This window comes from Equus quagga, chromosome 14 (assembly GCF_021613505.1).
Source record: "Equus quagga isolate Etosha38 chromosome 14, UCLA_HA_Equagga_1.0, whole genome shotgun sequence".
NCBI classification, from domain to species: domain Eukaryota; kingdom Metazoa; phylum Chordata; class Mammalia; order Perissodactyla; family Equidae; genus Equus; species Equus quagga.
This window is the reverse complement of record NC_060280.1, coordinates 22,425,454-22,446,045: the sequence shown is the minus strand read 5'-3', so window position 1 is coordinate 22,446,045 and position 20,592 is coordinate 22,425,454. Positions and strand designations below refer to the sequence as shown.

The following is a 20,592-nucleotide window of genomic DNA, read 5'->3' as shown; positions in this document are numbered from 1 at the left end:
TACTATTATGGTGGCTCTGTCTTCCTCCCAGGCTCTGCCACTGGTAATCAGTGCTCTTGTTTGAGGTCTTATTGGAGGCCCTACCTTTTATTTAATTTTTGACTATTTGGTTGTCCCATGACCTCTGCCTTCTGATTATTTCAAGAAAAGGTATAATTTTATTGATTTTTATTGTTTTTATGGTGGAAAGGACACTTTTTATAGATTTCTACACCTAAGAGGAAGAGAGAAGTTCAATTATTTAATTTATTTTGATACTTGTCTTACCTGCAGCTTAGCATTGTAACTCAGAACGATATATAGATTCAAATGCAACAAATGCTTTGTTTTCAAAAATGATAAGGTTCATTTTTCCAAATCCACCTGAAACAAAGATTTTTGATAAGATACAACTGGTAAATTTCTATATTCACTAATGTAAGTTACTTTCTCTTGCTGACTATTTTTATAACTATAAATCATATGTATGATAATATATTTCTAAAAATGTTTTAAACAGAATGGTACAAAATCCACTAACACTCTTCACTGGGAGACCTTTAAGTACGTTACAAAATTCCATTTTCAAACTTTTAGCATGAGCATGGGAGAATTTTATACATAGCATATATTAGTTTAAGCCATAAAATCACATATGAGCAGAAACCTTTTCAAGCATCCATTTTCAAAAATGATCTCTTTTAACTATTTATTTAGAAGATTAGTTTGCTTTTACCTCAGTTTTAAAATGTTGCCGTATCAGTCAACAACCTGGCAGGAAACTTAAGATGCTTCAAGAAGCGTTAATGAAGTGATTGGTTAGGTAAGGACAGAATTAAGAGACCCACCAAAGGATATTGAGACATTCAGAGATGCGACAGCAGGAAGCCATTACTGCTGTAACTTGAAGGGAGAAGAGAGGAATAATGTACCACTATATTATAAGAGAGATGCAGTCTGAAGGAGGGACCTCTTGCAAGAAGTGGGATATAGACACTATCAGAAAACAGAGCACAGAGTAGGAAGCAAGCAGGGAAGAAATATCCTACCTCTGTTTCTACTTTTGGTCTCTTGTCTACTTCTGGTACTTCCCATTGTCTACATCCAATTGGAAGCCAGCCAGCAATGGAACCCAGTGATATATTCCTTAGAGATCAGCTTCCTAGAGTACAGGGCAGAATAGAATGGCTTAGAATGTTTCAATGTTAAGAAGATGAATGGCAAAACCCGATATAATCATCTTTTCCTTTAGGGGAGACATTACAACTATGTATTTTGTTGTAAAAATCTCTTGTGCCATTGTAGTGGCATCCACCTAGCATCAAAGCAAAGGTCATCCAAGTTTGATTTTTGTTTTTGGTACTTTGCGACTAGTTACCAACGACTCTTTGTGCTGTGCAAATATTCTTAAGGTTGCTTACTATTACATTATAAATATTTTTAAGGTTCTATAGTATATGAAAGGTTTCTGTTTCTAAAAAGCCCATATTTATGACATATTATGGAAATCTGTACACTAACAGTTTGGCTTCCATAACTATGTTATGAATGATTCACTGAATGAATTTCATAGGAGTTGCTATTTCCATAAAAATACTTTTGAATTCCTCCTATCTTTAAATTGGCATACCGATTAGATTTTTAGAAAATAAATTTTATGGCGATATAATTTAAGTACAATAAAATATAGTTATTTAAAAACATAGGTAGATTAGTTTTGACAGCTGTATGCACCTATGTAATTAGCTCCACAGTCAAGATATATATTTCTCTTGCATGAGATAATTCCCTTGCACCCCTTTGCTGTCAGTTCCTATATACCAGGTGACCACTGATCCAATTCATAAAGCTACTACACCAGTCCTCAAGTAACTCTTGACCTCATAACTTCATAAAAATAGACTCATACGGTATGAACTCTTTTATGTCTCGTTTTTTGGTTTGGCATAATGTTTCTGAGATTCAACCATGATGCTGCATTTATCAATAGTTCATTATTTTCTGCTGAATAGTATTCTATTAAATGGATGTACCAAAGGGTATGCTATAGTTTATTTGTGCGTCATCTATTAATAGACATTTGGCTTTTTTCAAGTTTTTGGTTAGTTTAAATAAAGTGGATAAGAACAATTGTAAGTTTTTTGTGTTGGCAAAGGCTTTTCATTTCTGTTAGGTATCTAGGAATATAATTTCTGGGTTGATCAACAAATATATGTTGAATTCCATGTGCCCATTTAAAATAGTCTTCTTTTTTTTTGGTGAGGGAGATTGGCCCTGAGCTAACATCTGTGCTGATCTTTCTTCTATTTTGTATGTGGCTCACCACCAAGCATAGCTTGATGAGTGATGTAGGTCTGTGCCTGCGATCTGAACTTGCAAACCCAGGCCACCAAAGCAGAGCACGCTGAGTTTAACCACTATGCCACTGGGCTGTCCCAAAATTGTGTCTCTTTTTAACAGAGTTTGAAATCAAGGGAGACCCAGAGATTCCAGTCTGTGCATACAAGCGTAATATACAAGGCTTCAGAGTGTCTTATGAAGTCAGACTCAGGGGAATGCACTGTTTACCTCTGCTCTCAGTACCTCATTTTTAATAACTTCCTCTTAGGAAAATCCACTGTTCAGGCCTTTGGAGAATTTCGATTTGTATCTTTGAGATAAGTAGTTGGCAAAGATTTAGGATGGGGAAATATTCTCAGTGTTTTAGGAATAAAAATCCAGTGTGAACTGCCAAGTGGGATGTGGATCCTCAGGCTGCAGATTTCACCATCCTGTACTCAGCCCTTGAGCCCCTCACCAGCGGCTCCACTGCTCTGTGCTTGTCTCAGCTGAGCCCAGCAGGTGAGAGTAGAGAATGGGTCAAGAGGGCTGCGTCTCTTCAGGAGCTTCTGCAAGGTTTGTAAAGGATTAGCCTCTCCTCCTCAGCACCATCTTTCCTTTCCTGGGGGGCCGGGTTGGGCTTATCTTTAATTCTTCTTGCATGGAACTCAGTACAGAAATCCTTCTCCAAGGTGCCTGCATAAATCGGATTCTACACAGAAGGAAAAAAATTAGGATTTTTACCCTAAAGTCTCTAGGGTAGTAACCTCCCACACTGACCTCATCTTCCAACAATTAGACCCTGCCCCATACCCCGCTGCCCTTTGTCGACTCTGTGGTCCCATCCCCTGGTTCTTTCCCCATTACCACAGGCAGAAAGCAAGAGGGAAACCTGGTCCTTTGATTTTGAAAATCCCTGGGTCTAGAAAGGTGAGATGAATACAACATGAATACAACAGTTATTTGAGGACTTTGGTTACTGTCCGTACCTTGGTCTATCAGCTCTGTCACAACTCATACGGAAGGTAAAGTTTGTTCAATTTATAATCTTTGCTTCTTCTTGAGCTCAAGGTAGGAAGAAAAAAACCCATTGTTTTTGCAACTTTACCTACTCCCATGAGGTGAGCATGCCTCATTTTTCCTGTTGTCATTTCTGTGGGTGCTAACGCTAATGGATATTGTGTCTTTTGTACTTAATTCACACTTTGTTACTCCTTGTTGTATAAGTGTTTGTGTTTTGGTATATGTGTGAAAATATGTATAAACTTGTATGTGTGATAATATTTGAGTGGGAAATACATTTGTTGGTTTGTTCAACAGATATTTATTGCAAACTTATCTGTGTTAATTGATGAGGATAGGATTATTGACAGTCTTATCTTCTAAGAATTTATGAAATAGAAAAAAACCAGGGTGACTTGGAAGTAAATATATATTATGAAATAGTAAATATGTATTAATAGTAGTAAGCATAAAACCTGGAGAAGCAGAGAGATGGAAAATAACGACTCAGGTTAATGGAGTCCATGAAAGAAGTGACAAAGTGAAATGACATTAGAGGAGAGTATTGGAGGATGACTAGGAGTTTATCTAGTTAATAAAGCTAGAAGTGAATTTCTGTAGGGGAGACGGCATAGGCAAAAGCACAGGTTCACGTACCTGTGGATATGGCAGGGGCATGAGTTAAGAGTTAGGAAGTGGGGAGAGATGGCCTTGCAGACATTTGCAGTCAGACAGAGATGGTTTAGGACCTGATCATGCATTTGGATTTAAGTCTATAAACAATGGAGAGTTATTGAATTGGTTTTTAGGGAATTTAAAATGATAGAATGATCATTTTCTAGAGATTATTCTATTATTTGAAAAAACAACATGGGAGGCAGAGAAATCATACAGGTATAACAAGTAGATACAATGGGGTCAGAAAATAGGTTAATGGTACTGAGAATAGAGAGGAGGAGAGAAATTTGAGATCTGACATAAAATCTAGTGGCAATTTAAGCTGTCCTGGAGGTGGAAAAGGAAGGAAGGAAGAGAAAACGGCTCCTATTTTCAATCTGAGAGACTGTCTTAATAGTTCCTTAAGGAACAGTATGTCAGTAAAGAAGGAAATGACAGAAACAAGGAGTAGTTATGTCAATATTAGAAAAAAAAGAATGGAGAGACGGAGTATAATAACTTTGACTTCAATTGGAAGTTAAATGAGAAAATGCATGTAAAGTGACTATTCCATATGTGTGCATTAAGTATCACATTTATTGCTTTTCTAGATAATTAAAACTCATCATGTCCCAAATAATAACTGTTTATATAACTTATTTAATTTAATCCTTGCAGCAAATGGAAAAACAGATACTAATATCCTCATTTTACAGATGTAGAAACTGAGGCTTATGTAATTTAAATGACTTTAACTCAAGATGATGTATTTATTAATTCAAACCAAGCTGTCTGTCCGCAAAACTTTTGTTATAACTATCAATATCATCATCATCACCATAATTATAATATCCATTGTACAAGTAACGGGATTGTCAGTGAAGTCAGTAGGAAGTCTGATATGTGTATCAGAACTTTGGGGGGAAAAAAAGCCCAGTTGCTTACAGAGATTTGGAAGTCACCGAAAATTAAATGATAGCCAAATTCAGAGGTCATTTAGAGAGAGTGTTTAGGCTCGGAAAGTGAAAAGAGGAAAATGCCAATTTAAATGATGGACAGAATGAAAAAGATGATAAAGGAAAAGAAAAGATGTCATCAGAGGAAAAAGGGAGTAAGAGAAGGCAAGGGAGAATACAGCTTCAAAAGTATCTGTAGTTTTAATGATGACTGTTAGATCAAGCAAGATAACCAAGAGCAAAATCAATAGATTTGGCCATTGAAATGTCACATTTAATGCGCAAAATAGATTCATTGGAGAGATGAAAAACATTATTTTGAGAAGTTTAGAGTGAAAGGTAAGATGACAAATATATTCATTCCTTTGTTAGAAGGAAAGCCAATAGCTCAAGAGATGGGAAGGTAAAGGAAAAACAGTGGTTATAATTGTTGGAGAAATAGCCAGAGAAGAAATATGTGGAGTTTAGAGCACAAGAGAATATCCTCTTTTAGCTACAACAACTCTTCCCCTGAGAGGAAAGGGTGGATTACCTCAGGTTTGTAGGGAGGAGTCTGGAGAGGTGAGCAAATTTGATTTTACTGAAACAAAGAAACCTGTAAGGCAGAAGTAAGAAGGAGACTGGAATAAGCATAAGGTAGGCTTTAAATGCTCAACTAGGGAATTTGAAGTTTATTTAATGGTATAAAGGAAGCCATTTACTTTGAAAGATTCATCAGTTAGTGGAGTCCAAGCTGTATTAGACTCTAGGGTGTAGAAATAAGTTAGAAAGTATTGAAGTAATACAAGCAGAATCGAATGAAATACTAGACTAACAACAATGTCAGTGTCAATGAAAAGAAAGGTCAGAGATTTGAAAGATGAGCCAAAAAGATGAACTTGATGATTGATCAACTTGAGGCAAAAAGGAAAATAAAGAAGTCAAAGCTGATTTTATATTTTCAGGTCACCATGTTTAGGGAAAATGGCGGTGGTATTTGCAGGAAAAGGGAAGTTAAAAATTATTTGTGGCATAAAGTTAAGAGGAAAATTAAATTTCATACATGTTGATTTACAGGCAGAAACAAAATACTCTATTATTGTAAATATTGTAAATATTTAGCAAAAAATTGACAATGTAGGATTCAAGTTAAGAATAGTGGTCAGATGTCAGATAACTTTTGAGGCAGTCTAGATATAGGTGATAGTTGAGGCAAAATGAGATCCCTAAGGAACAATATGCCAGTAAAGAAGGAGAGGAAGAAAACACGCCGTGAGGGATATTAAGATATTGCAGATATTTTTGCTGATGCCACTTAGTCTCCTCTCTACTGGAATCCAAACTACAGAAAGATAGCACATCTCTCTCTTTCCTATGTGTACTACCAACCTCTGCCTTACATTTTGCCAAATCCTAATTTTGTGGTCCATTCCATTTATGGCTCCTGCTGTGGATTCAGACAGAGGCCATTTCCAGAGTGTGTCTCTAAAAACAGAAGCAGCACTCCTATTCAGTGGGACAATATCATGTCTGAGCTTGGGAGTCACACTACCTGGGACTGAATCCTGATTCAATAATTTACTAATTCCATGGCCCGGAAAGTTTTGTTGTTTTTATTTAATACTCACTGGGCCTCAGAATTCATATCTATAAAATGAGGATATTAGTAGTGTCTATATCTTGAGACTCTTCTAAGGATTAAATAAGTTAATAAATAATAAATACTGAAAGGGTGCCTGGAAGATATTAAGAGCCATGCAAGGTAAGTTTTTAAGTTATAGCTTTTATTATTATTATTAACATTATTAGTATTAGTATTCTGTTCTTCTATCCAGCATACAAGGTCCTAGACACAATAGTTAGGCTCCTGTATCTCTCACCACATCTCCTACATTGAAAATCTAGTGCAGTAATCTGAGTGTTAGAGGTAAATTTATGACAACTGTACAGTCACCAATGGCACCAGACTCAAGCTGACTCTGCTCCGTGTTGGCCCTGCTGACAGACCTGGCATATGCCCTGATGACCCTCCTTAAATTTGATTGGTTATTCTACCTGGTTCTTGAATCCTCCCTTTTGTTACAAAAATCTGTCCCTAAATTTAAAAAATTTGGTTGGGAACTTACTACAAGGTTTAGTTCTTTCCAGAATATTTTCGACTGACAACATCTAAAAACCTTAACCTCAGCCAACTTTAGGAGCTAAGCCATTTATGAACATATTTGGGATTGAGGATAACTTTCTCAGTCTCTTGAGCATTGTTTGGATTTCTCCATGCCAAATCCACCTACATGATTGGATTTTTCAGTACTAGCTGCTCCTGTTGGAATTGGGACTGAAATTAGATTGAAGATTTAAAAGCTCAGATGATAGAACAGGACACTAGGGCTTTGAATTCCAGTCCTGACCATTGATATCTGTGTGACTAGCAAGTTACCTAACATCTCTACCCCTTAATTTCTTCAACTGTAAAATAGAGATTTGAAAATATGCTTCCTCATAGGATTGTTGTGAAGATTAAATAAACTAATACACAGAGTCCTTAGAAAAATGCCGGACACATAGCAAGCACTTAACAAGTGTTATTCGTTATTATCAGACACAGTTGGAACTCCATAGCTGAAGAAGTCAGCCTATCCATATTGCCTTAATCAAGCCTCCATCTCAGGTCCCTTACTATCTCTCTTAGTTGAGCTCCCTGAGAGCAGGGCCTAAGAAAAGAGCTTGGATGCAGGTTGTTTATTTGAAAATTGATTTCAGAAAATGGTATAAGGAAGCAGTAAGAGTGAGACAGAAAACAAGTGAAAACCAATAAAGTGTGGATTATTGAAGTTGTTAATCTAGACCATGCATTCTCAATGGGGGCAATATGGACCCCAAAGTTCTTGGAAGGAGAAAGAAATCTTAGAGGTTCTTGGAAGGAAATAGAAATCTTAGATATTGCAAAGGTTTGTGGCTCTCCAAAGGCTGCAGTACATAAATAGATTAAATAGATAGACAGTAAATCTGTGCTATTAAAATTTCTTGAGGGATGGTGATTAGGAAAAAAAATTCCAAAGAAGCCCCTTAGAGGAAATAATAATAATAATAGTAATAAACATGGCATAGACAATAGGGGTTTAACTCCATAAAGCCCAATTTCTAAGAAGCTCCCAGAAATGTCTGGTGTGTTATTCATCAACTCCCATTGTCCATTAGTTAAAGGTTGCCTCTGGGACATTACCTTGCCCCTCTTTCCAATGCCCTGGGCAGAATGCTGAAAGACAGAATGTCAGGGTGCCAGGCGAGTCACAGCTGTACACAACAGCTGAAGCTGAGGTCAGAGATGAGCTGAGATTGTGTGTCTTGGGCTATAAAATCTGTTGATATCCAATTCAGAAGTTCAAGCTCTTGCTTGGCCCTGGCTTCTTTCACTTGAACAAGGCCCTGGGCACTAAAGTCTCATTGTGTTATACTTCTGAATGTCACATTTGTTCATTCTTCTTTTCCTCTGTCACGTGAAATAGTTTTACAAGGGCCAGGATTATGGTCCATGGACATAAAGTTCTTTTGTCTTTCTTTACTTTCTTTGGATTGCTACTGAAAAAGCCTCTTTTGAAAAACACTATAGAAAAAAGTAAGAACTAGTAAGTGTAATTTATCTGTTTGATCCTGCAAAGCATATTTGAACCTCCTACACTATCATTGACAAATTTGTCATTGACCTCTGTGTTTTGATTTTGAAATACAGTAGAAAAAGTGGTTTTTATTGACTAAAGAAGTTCACCTCATTCTCAGACTGCTAATCTGGATAAATGCAACATATTTCTTGTGAAGAAAAAAATGAAATTTAACCAAAGACAATTCCCCTAATATATCTTCATAGTAATTTAGCAATATGTAAATATGTTTACATCAGTATTAGCTGAGAAGCCATATTAAGTGTGATACTCAGCCTACCAAGTGGATTAAGCAATGAAAAACATGGTTAAAAATTATGTAAATTGGTGGAAACAACAGTACGCATCCTAATGCTAACTGGCACTTTGTAGGAAGCAGCTAAAACCCAATTTCCAACTGGGTGCCCTCATTAACATTGTGCTTGTTCATAAAGCTTGTGAAATCATACTTTCAGAATGTATCTGTTTTATGATGACAGGTAAACAAGAATAAACACCAATGGGAGAAGGAAACCAAACTTCTGTGGCAGAATTTATCTTGCTCGGACTTTCACAGGATCCAAAGATCCAGATCTTGCTGTTCTGTCTTTTCCTGATCATTTACATTCTCTCTATATTTGGAAACCTGCTCATAATTACCCTTATCCAGACTGACTCTCGACTTCACCATCCCATGTACTTTTTCCTCAAAAACTTGTCCTTTGCTGACCTATGTTTCTCTACAAGCATTGTTCCTCAGATGTTGGTCCACTTCCTTGTGAAAAAGAAAACCATTTCCTTTGCTGGATGTTCACTACAGATAGTTGTCTTCCTCCTAGCAGGGTGTACAGAGTGTGCACTTCTGGCAGTGAGGTCCTATGACCGCTATGTGGCCGTCTGCAAGCCCCTGCACTACTCCACCATCATGACCCAGAGGGCTTGTGTCCAGTTGGCCATCATGTCCTGGATCAGTGGGGTATTTGTAAGTTCAGTGGACAGTGCATTTACACTGTGTCTCCCCTTCCAGGGACAGAATGTAATTAATCATTATTTTTGTGAACCTCCTGCACTCCTGAAGCTGGCTTCAGCAGACACCTACAGTGCTGAGATGGCCCTCTTTTCAATGGGCGTGATTATCCTCTTAGCACCCCTCTCCCTCATCCTTGTCTCCTACTGGCATATTATCTCCGCTGTGACTCAGATGCAGTCAGGGGAGGGGAGGCTCAAGGTATGCTCTACCTGTGGCTCCCATCTCACTGTTGTGGTTCTCTACTATGGCTCTGGAATATTTGCCTACATGAGACCCAATTCCAAGGCAATGAATGAAAAGGATAAGGTCATCTCCGTGTTCTATTCAGTTATGACTTCCATGTTGAACCCTATCATTTACAGCCTGAGGAACAAGGATGTGAAGAGGGCTCTCAGGAAGCTGGCTGGAAGATAGTCTACCTTCGGAGGCAGTGGTTTCTGACATTTTTCTTAAGTACTTGGAACACCATGATTGACAATAGCTCTGCTATCCTCATCCTTTCCTTCACATGCTTTATTTGCCTCGACTGATTTTCTTCTCCACAAATATTTATTAAATGTCTGCTGTGTGCAAGCACTGTGCCAGAATCTCTCAATATGAATAAAATTCAGCGCCTTTCTTAAAAGGTTTCATTCCCTCTGGGACAACAGAGAGCCATGCTCTGTTCTAAGGGGAGGTTCACTCTTCTGTTATCTTATGGTCTCTTTCTGCAATTCTTCCCAGAAGGAAATGCCCTTGTAGCAGAGTAAACTCACCCTTGAAATGTTGCCCCAAGGAAAATGATTAATCTCCCTGAACGTATTTCTAGCATCCTTCAGCCACTAATGAGCTTGGAAGCCCAAGTTACCATACAGTCACCTGTGGGCTTGCTGAAGACTTTTTCCATGTTCCTGACTAAATCAACAGTGACTGCCAAAAAGCCAGCATTCAGTCCAGACATTGAATGTCTTGTGATTTCTATGGAATGCTACCCATAGGGGCTCTACTTCCAATTGCCTTATTTCCAGTTAAAAGTGATTGAATCTCATAGTGTTTCTGTAACTTTGAGGCCCTTCCTGCAATGAATTTAACTGGACTGCATCATGACCATTCCTAAAGAAGACATTTCTTCTTTCTCCTTTCTCTGGCCTCCATTTTTTGTTGGGTGTTTATGTACAGTGTGTGCAGATGTGAAAGAGTATACGAGCATGTGCAATTGTCTGTGTGTATGTGTGTCTGTCTGTGACAAGTAAACTTAACTATATAGAATTCTCTGCTAGTAGTACTGAATCTGATTCCTTCTCACTCCTTGACTAAATGCTACTTTATCTCAGCCCAATCTCATGTCTCACTCAATTGTTTTCCTTACCTTCTTCATCCTTCTAGCTGTCTGCATTTCCACCAATAAGTGTGAGAGTGCCTTAAAATTTAGCATTCTTATTTTTGGAGGAGAGAGAAGGAAGGTGAGTTGAACACTCAGAAAATAAAAACTAAGTGCTTCCTTTTCTGATTATGAAAGGAATAAGGTGAAAAGTATTTAAAAAAATAAAATCACATATAATCCTGTTTCCAGAAATAAATTCTGCTGACATTTAAATTTTTATCCTTTCAGAATTTTCTCTCTCTCTCTTTTTCACAAGAGAGCATGCAGTGGTGGTGAGGTAATAAGAATTAAAATTGCTCCATGTACATGAGGAACTAGAATAAGGTATTGCTTTGAGTGGGGCTTCTTTTTCCGTACATGTTCACCAAACCCCCCATAAGAGGAATTTGAATAAAACTGTTGCCAACCTGCTTCCTAGTACTGTGGATCTATGAAAAGCTGTCAGCCCAAGAAGGTTGGAGGACATAACATAATATTTAGACCAAATATAGAAAGTTTTAGGATTGATGTCAGGGACAAGAGCTCCAAAATGCTGTTATAAGATTTGATATTGAAAGTGCCTGGTGTAAACAACTACCAAAAGTATTTTGGGCAGGAAAAAGTAATCATCTAATTGAGTTGAGGTGGGACAAGAAAGAAAAAGAGAAATTAGGAGGAGGAGGAAAAAGAGGAGGAAGAGGAGAATGAGGAAGAGGAGGAGGAGGGGGAGAAGGAGGAGGAGAGAGAAAAGAGAGAAAAAGAGCTAAATTCATGATCAAGGTGTCAGCAGGTTTGGTTTCTCCTCAATCTCCCCTTGGCTTGGAGATGGCCGTCTTCTCGCTGAGTCTTCACTTGGTCTTTCCTCTTTGCATATGCACCCTAGTCTCTCTTTGTGTGTCTAAATTTCCTCTTCTTATAAGGACACCAGTCAGATTGAATTAGGGCCCACCCTAATGGCCTCCTTTTAACTTAATCAGCTCTTCAAAGGCCCTATCTCCAAATACAGTTGTGTTCTGAGGTTTTAGGAGTTAGGCCTTCAACATATGAATTTTGGGAGGGCACAATTCAGCCCATGATACAGATCCTCTACTCAGATTACTGTGACATGCACAAAGCCTCCATTAGCTGGTCACATATGACTCCTTCTTAATTAATAGTGTATCCCTCTGTTAGTGGTCACCTCAACCTGCCAGGTGGTTCTGTTGGGCTGAGTCCCTTTTACAAAGAGCCCTGACTTAATTCTCTTCCACAGGATCCGCATAGGCCCAAGAGGAGTCACGTTTGTACCTTGTCTTGCTAAATTCTGGGAGTGTGGAATGCTGTGTCTCTTCTCTTCAACCAGGGACACCATGCCAGTCTATAATGGACATTTGGATTTTTTTATGTGTGAGGAAAGTACCTGTTCTAGCACCCTTCAAATTCCAGATAAGACACATGAAATTCTTTAGTAGGACTTTTGAAGCTCTTGTCATTTAAGATGAAGGAAGCGCCTTATTTTCTCATGGAGGGAGGAATAAAAGACTATGCCGAAAGATATCTTCAAAATATTCCTCTCCATCAGCTTCCAACTATTTCTCTTTTATACCTCAGAAGGGTTGATGGTTTAGTGCTTGTAAATTATCTACTAATCACCTCCATGTAAGTCCCCCCAATATTGTAGCACCTCAATTTAGACTTTGGAGGTACATGGAAAATATTGTTTTATTTTTATATTTTAGATAATTCTATTCTGTTATGTTAATGTAGATGCAATAATCTAACTGAAATCCTAAGAAATTGAGTCAGGAATATAATTAAAATATAATGTGCCATGATATTTTTATTTATTCTTCATTAGACTCATCATTCAGTCATTTCCTTTATCTCTTCATCTTTTTGTACTTTCTAGTGAATTTAAGACTATACCTCTGAGCATTCATTATTATAAACATCATTGTCTTACAATATAGTAAATGAGGGCAATGTTCTGCAAATATCCTTTTGACCCTATCATTTTAGGGCATGCTGACTTCCAACAGCCAATATCTGCGTCTTTTGCATTAAGACTTTGTTTGGCTGACATGCCAGTTCTGCCTCCATGCCTAGAAGGCTAAAATGGCCCAGGGAATTAATGTACTCTGAAGCAACCAGGACTTAATTGATGATTGATGAGAGTTGGCATGTAAATACCCCACATCCCTCACACCTTAGGTGTGATTTGCCTCTGAGATACGTGCTCTACTCTTTTTCTCAGAGTTCCCCAAGAGGGTTAAGATCCAGTTGCCCACAGTAACTTGCTGGATGACACACCCTTTATTGACTCTTTTGCTTTTCTGTCCCACTTCCCTACCCTACTAATTTTTCCTGAAATCTCTTCCCAAATAAACTTTTTGCACTCAAATCCTTGTTCAGGGTCAACTTCTGAGTGACCCAAAAGTAAGACACACTCCTTGTTTATAATTATTTTCTCTTTGCTGCAATTGTCTCAGAATGCAAGTTATCTCTGCCTAATCCTTTTATATTCATTGAAAACTGTGTTCTCTGCATGTCTGAGTGAAGGAGGTAGAGGAGAAGGGAAGATCTGGGGAAGGCTCTGACTTGGCCTAGCTCCTGCATATTTCTCCATTTTCTGGTCTGGGGGGTGGGCTTTATTCTAGAATTCCACATAAATAAAACTTAGCCTAAATTCTTTGGATATGTCAGTCTTTAAATGCTCCCAAGTTTGAAGTAAAAATTATGTTTTTTAATATAACCTTTTTTTTTTTTATTATAGAGTTGGTAGAGATGTCTTCTAAACCTTGTCATATAGCTCTTTCTTATCTCTGGTTTACTGACCTGAAGTCAGCTTTTAAAAATATTTATATCTTCATGGATATTTTAGTTGGAATTTGAGAGGACCTGTGGAAGACACTTTCATTCATTCATTTATTAATTCAGCAAACATTTATTGAGTACAAATCCTCCACCAGTTCCATGCTGGAAGCTAGAGATGTGATTGGAAACAAAACAGGCCTAGTTCTTGCCCTTCTGGAGCTTATATACTAGTGTAGTGTGCTACCGGATAACCCAGAGATGAGAAAGAAAACAAGTATTGGTGCTAGCATGAAACAAAGCGGTAGTCTTTTTTTGCACCAAAAGAAGGAGGAGTATGGGAATTTAGTGGTTTTAAAAGATACCCAGTAGCATAAAACAGTACACACTACTGGATTTTGCAAAGAGGACATTGGTGATCTTGGGACAAAGAATGTCAGTTCAGCTCACATGGGGCGCTTGGCAGGAGGTGATATAAACAGGCTGAGGAGTGCAGTGCAGAATTGAAATGTGCCACAAAGTGTGCCATAAAGTGAAGTCTGAGCCATAAAAACTATCTACACTTGATGCCTCAGGTTCTCTCTTTTCTCACACTGCCTGGAATGGAAATGACTTGTTGTCAACCTGGGAACCACATATTGAAGGTATTGCCTTTGCCAAATGGGGAAGCCTGGGCCCCTGAAGCATCTCTTAGAGGAAAGCAGTCAAGGACAGCTTCCTAACCAAGAAATCTGCCTTGGACTGTTACATGAGTGAGAAATACAATTTTATTGGTTATGCTACTGTCATTTCTGGGTTGTCTGATATAGTAGGTAGCAAGTATCACCTTCACATATACTGAATTAGCAATTCAAAGTAGATGTAGACTCAGTTATTACAAATGCTTTTTCAAGAAATTTGTTGCAAAAATGGGGGGATTTTAAAGAAATAGTCTGAAAGGAAAGGAAAACCAAGGAACTGTTGTTTTGTTTTTTTTTTGTCTGAGGAAGGTTTGCCCTGAGTTAACATCCACTGCCAATTTTCCTCTTTTTGTATGTGAGCTGCCACCACAGCATGGCCACTGACAGACGAGTGGTGTAGATCAGCGCCTGGAAACCAAACCCAGGCTGCCAAAGTGGAGCATGCTGAACTTAACCACTAGCCCACTGGGGCTGGCCCAAGGGATTGTTTTTTGAACAGGGAAATATTGATCAAATTTGGAAGCTAAATCAGAGGATTGAGAGAGAGCTTAAAATACAAGAAGAACATGCAAATGAAGGAGCAAAGAGAGCAGGCAGTGAAGATGAGAAAGAATCTCAATAATAATTGGAGAAGTCAATGCCACAGTGGTGAAGGTGCATTTATTCCTTTGAAATAAAAGACCGAGCAGTAAAGTTAATTCCTACATAAGACAATGAGGAGGTGAAAGAAAGTTTGCATCTGAGGGATTTAATCACCTGTGATCTTTATTTTATCTGTAGAGTAGAAAGCAAGATTGAAAGTCAGTTGCATTCGGACTTAATTCATCATTACCGTAAACTCACCACCTGAAATAAAACCTAGGACTTTTGACAATAGCCTTCATCTAACCATTAGGTCTCTGCCTCCTTTGGTTTTGGTAACTATTGTCCCAACTCCTATGTCCATCATTCTCTTTTTCACTCTTTTATATATTTTTACTGAATCTACATGTATTCATAAAAAATTATTTTCATTTGAGTTTTTAACTCCATAAAAGGAATATCATGATATATACTCCTTACGACTCCCTTTTTTCAAGTAATATTAGATTACTGAGTTATTCATTTTCGTGTATGTCCTTCTGGTTTCGTTGTTCTTATTTCTGTATAATATCACTATGTGTGAACATTTGTCCATTCCATTGTTAGTGGTCATAAGGGTTGTTTCCAGTTTTTCTTCTCTTGTGAATAGTGCTGCTCTTATACTGCACATATGTAAAAGCTTCTCTTGGATATGTTCCCTTTATAATGAGAAAAATAGAAAGATCCTGTATTATATTTCTCTTGTTGTACTTGTGAAATAATTTTCTTGAGTATATTGTTTTCACAATTGCAAAATGAAAACTTATTTTTGGGGGCTGGCCCTGTGGCCGAGTGGTTGGGTTCACATGCTCTGCTTTGGCAAACCAGCATTTCGCCGGTTTGAATCCTGGGCGCAGACATGGCACTGCTCGTCAGGCCATGCTGAGGCGGCATCCCACATGCCACAACTAGAAGGACCCACAACTGAAAATAGACAACTATGTACTGGAGGGATTTGGGAGAAAAAGGGAAAAATAAAATCTTAAGAAAAAAACCAAAAATATCTTATTTTTAATTTTCTTAAAGTTGAAAGAAAAAGATATAACTCCAGTAGCAGTTTCAGCATTTACTAGCAAAATCAGTGATTAAAGAGAGACTGGATAATGAGGAAGACCTGGCAAAAACTGAGTGAGAGAATGGCCTGAAGTAGAGCAGCGATGGGTGGAGGCAGGTGTGTGTCATCATCCGAGAGCTCTAAGCAGCTGAGCCCACCGGACACAGAAAGCAGGGACGTAGATACATTGCTGCACATCCATGTGCACGTGCATTAGAGGGAGTAGAAAAGAGAAACAAATAACTTAAAATCATAGAAAGGTCCAATAAATCAGTGCTTTAATGGTAGTTAAAGGTCAAGGAAGGAAGACCTGATATGAACAGAAGCACTGCAAGGTTCCGTTCCCTCTAGCTGGTAAGGGCTCAGGCTAGAGGCTCAAGGAGGGAGACGGGGAGTGGCAGCATCTACAGTGCCTTTGAGACATGCTTTATAATTTGGGCAGAGGACTAGCTGGAGGGGCCCTTATTCTTAGGTCAGTTACTGACACTGCCCCCTTATTCAGAGTTTTGGAAACAGCCTCAGCAAGTCCATATGAAACATAACAAGCCCTCAGTCCTCAGAGCTCACTTAGTGGGTGAAGTTTGCAGGAGTGGGAGGCCAGGGACATGCCCGGGGATTCATTAAAATCTTGTTTCCTGGAACAGCATTTTCAGGAAGGTCATGTCAGCTGAGGGGAGGAGACCGTGATGCCTCCCCCAGGACAGGGCCTCAGCTCACTGTTACCCCAGGGACAATGAGGCCGCACACCATAGCATCTCCTTTGGGAAGCTCCTCTCATATGTTTTTACCCAATTTCCTGCTGTGCTCATCTTTTATTGTGGACTCCAGCAGGAGAGGAACACATGAAAATCTGAGTACCTGGACTCAAGAACTTAGCCAGAAGCATACCACTACTGTGAAGGCTTTCTCACAAGACTGGACAAGAGAAGTTGGGAGGGATTTAGCTCCTTGCTTCCTGCCTAGGTTCTCAGCTGCCTGTCTGCATCCATCTCTACCCCAAGACAGGATTTGTAATGCCAGTGACTGGAGGAGTCTTTGACCTCTGAACTCAGACACAGCCAGACACACACCCACATCCCACCCCGCCAGAACCACCTCCTCGTACTTCATCTTCTTGAACATTTTCATCCCTGAAACGAATCACAGGGCACTAGGTGTGGTCTGGCAGCCGTGCCCCTCCTCCTCTGAGGTAAGGGCTCTGTCTGCTTCTAGAATTTTGGGGAATCTGGAAGTCTTGAGAAATCTTAGTCTTGAGGGCTAAGACCTCACTGATATACTTCTCAGATTCTATAGTCCCTTAGGCTTTATAGCTCACCCACTCCCTCTACACTCTAGGCACCCTGCATGTGTGGGTGCACCCACAATCAGTCTGTTCCTCTGACCGGACCTGGGTTCCTGTACTTCCTGAGGCTGGTGTCCAGGTAAAAGTCTCAGTACTTACCTTTGGACCTGGATTACCCTGGTCTCTACTAGTCTACTAGATGTGTGCCCCTAAAAGAGTGTATCTCCAAAGGGGGTCATCTAGAATTAGCTGAAGTTTCTCTTCCCTTTATGCTTGCTTGTCATTTCAGTCCAAAGCCACAGAAAAAGCCAATCGAAGTCAGTGACGTTTTTAAAAAATACTGAGCAATGATACAGAGAAATAACATAAAAATATGCCTCCCAATTTTTAGCTCCATCTTGTGAAATGGCTCTGTCTGACCATTTCCTCTGAAGTACAACAATGTTCCTCTGTTAATCTCAGTCTCAGCTGACTTCTCATGGGCTGAGTTCCCCTCCCCCCCTCAACAGCAGTTTTCCATAAAGGGGGCTCTTCCTCTGTAGGCCCAGTGTGTGTTCTCTGGATGTTATTTTCAGATGGCCTTAGAGGAGAGGAGGCAGAGAATGGAAGAGGAAGAAAAGCAGGGGTCTGAATCAAGGAGAGGAAGGCAGATAGGTAGGATCCTGAGTCCTAAGGATTACCACCTTACTTAAGCCCTGTATTTTCTGTTCTTCAAAATCCTGTCCAAACTCCTGATGAAAAAATCTGGAAATGTGTGCCTAACTATCTTCTTCCCTTTATTATTCTATCCCTTCATCTTTTTTTTTCTTTTTTGAGGACGATTAGCCCTGAGCTAGCATCTGTGCCCATCTTCCTCTCTTTTATATGTGAGATGTCTGCCACAGCATGGCTTGACAAGCTGTGCATAGGTCCACACCCAGGATCAGAACCAGCGAACCCTGGGCCACCGAAGCAGAATGTGCACACTTAACCACTGATCCACCAGCCTGGCCTCTATCCCTTCATCTTTTTAGTCCAATAAAAGCAAAAATATTTTAAGTCAAGTATTCACCAGGAACAATGCTAGAAATTGTCTTTGAATTTGTCATGCTATTGTCAGTAGGCAAAGGTCTTCCTTCCTATACTTCTTACTTTAAACCCGTAGTTTTGGTTTTGTGAGGCAAAGGAAAGGTCTCAGATCCCAAGCAATGATGAGACAGAGTTTTACAGGGGACATTTTGCTGGCTGACTTCTAGCTCAGATTTCACTAAAGCAAAAGTGCAGGGAGGATCTTCTTTTTAAATTTTTTTTGGATTAACTCTTTTTTCAGTTTTAATTTTTATAGCAGTAACATTGGATTATAACATTACATAACTTTCAGATGTATATCATAATATATTTCGAATTCTGTGTAGATTACATCATGTTCACCACCCAAAGACTAATTATAGTCCATCCCCTCACATGTGAGCCTAATCACCCCTTTTGTTCTCCTCCCTCCCCGATTCCCCTCTGGTAACCACCAGTGCAATCTCTGTTGCTATGTGTTTGTTTTTAGCTTCTACTTATGAGTGAGATCGTATGGTATTTGACTTTCTGCCTCTGACTTATTTCACTCAGCATAATACCCTCAAGCTCCATCCACGTTGTCACAAATGGTTGGACTTCATCATTTCTTAATGCTGAGTAGTATTCCATTATGTATATATACCACATCTTCTTTATCCATTCGTCCCTTGATGGGCACCTAGGTTGCTTCCAAGCCTTGGCTATTGTGAATAATGCTGCAATGAACATAGGGGTGCATGTATCTTTATGCATTTGTGTTTTCAAGTTCTCTGGATAAATACTCAGCAGTGAAATAGCTGGATCATATTGTAGATCTATTCTTAATTTTCTGAGGAAACTCCATACTGTTTTCCATAGTGACTGCACCAGTTTGTACTCCCACCAGCAGTGTGCGAAGGCTCCCTTCTCTCCACATCCTCTCCAACACTTGTTGTTTCCTGTTTTGTTAATTATAGCCATTCTGACTGGAGTGAGGTGATATCTCATTGTAGTTTTGATTTGCATTTCTCTGATAGTTAATGATTTTGAACATGTTTTCATGTACTTGTTGGCCATCTGTGTATCTTGTTTGGAGAAATCTCTGTTCAGATCGTTTGCCTATTTTTTTAATTGTGTTGTTGGTTTTCTTGTTGTAAGGAGGATCTTCTTCTGTAGTTCAGTGTCCTGACCTTCATAATGTTATTTCCTCTCTCTATTGTTATATCTGACCCTTTTTTGCTTAGTCACCTCCTATTCATCCTCAGCTTGTAGTTTATATGTCACATTCTAAGGGAATTTTTTCCTGAAACCTTACTTACATGGGTTCATAGTATATTTTCCTTCATATATCAACCATCCCCAGTGGATTTACGCAAGTGTTTGTGTAATGGGTTTTTCACCTGTATGCCATTTCTCTAGCATCAACTGTAGCACCTGATACGTTGCAGATCTTTAGTAAATATTGAATGAATGAAAGGAGCTGGATCAGATGGGCCTTCTAATTTCAAGACTTTATGAACCTACCACTTCAAGGTCCCAACTCTAAGTTGACCAGGATGATGACATAAACAGAAGATAGGAGGTGTAGGAGCAGATGATACAAGGGAAAGATGAAGAATTTGGTCATGTATTCTTCTCTTCTCTTCCCAGAGAGCCTCCTAAGCCTCCATTCAACTGTGAATGAGCTGCATTCATAAAGAACAAACTAAGTGAACATTGTCCCACACATCCCACACACTCCACTTTTTCTCCTCCTCAACCCCTTCCACCAATATTATGATATAGATTCAGGGCTCAGCAGGACCAGCACTCCTCCACATACTGCTATATTTGTGAGATAAAGGAATCTCCTTTTCCTGTTCGGGGTCTTGCTTTGACTCTCATGTGGTAGAATGGCTTTGGGACTTTTCTATGCAGTCTCCTCTTTTATAGCTCACCTCTTCTATCATATGCCCAAAATACAAACACCTTGAGATCTTTGTAAATCTCATCTATTACCTTTTCCTTGATTCCTCTCTAGCAAACATTTTACCATTACCTGAAAATAAGCAAACGCTTTTTGTACTGTTCCTGCGTGTCTACCTCCAAAATTCCTACTACCCTTACCATTCAATTCAGCCCAGAATTCTTTTTCCTTCCAACAGAGAGATATGCTCATCAAAGATGTGAGGGTAGTTTAAGAACACAAGAGATCAAATGGTCCCAGAGCTGAGAGATTCCCTGCTGAGGAAGCTGTC

The 20,592-nt window shown here is 39.1% G+C and overlaps 1 protein-coding gene across 1 annotated transcript; it reads left to right on the top strand.

Annotated features, from left to right (window-relative positions):
- The first annotated feature begins 9,050 nt into the window (after nucleotides 1–9,050).
- Nucleotides 9,051–9,974, top strand: LOC124225750 (olfactory receptor 2D3-like). Its single transcript, XM_046638389.1, has one exon. It carries the CDS (start codon nucleotides 9,051–9,053, stop codon nucleotides 9,972–9,974), a length of 924 nt encoding a protein of 307 aa, XP_046494345.1.
- Nucleotides 9,975–20,592: the final 10,618 nt, after the last annotated feature.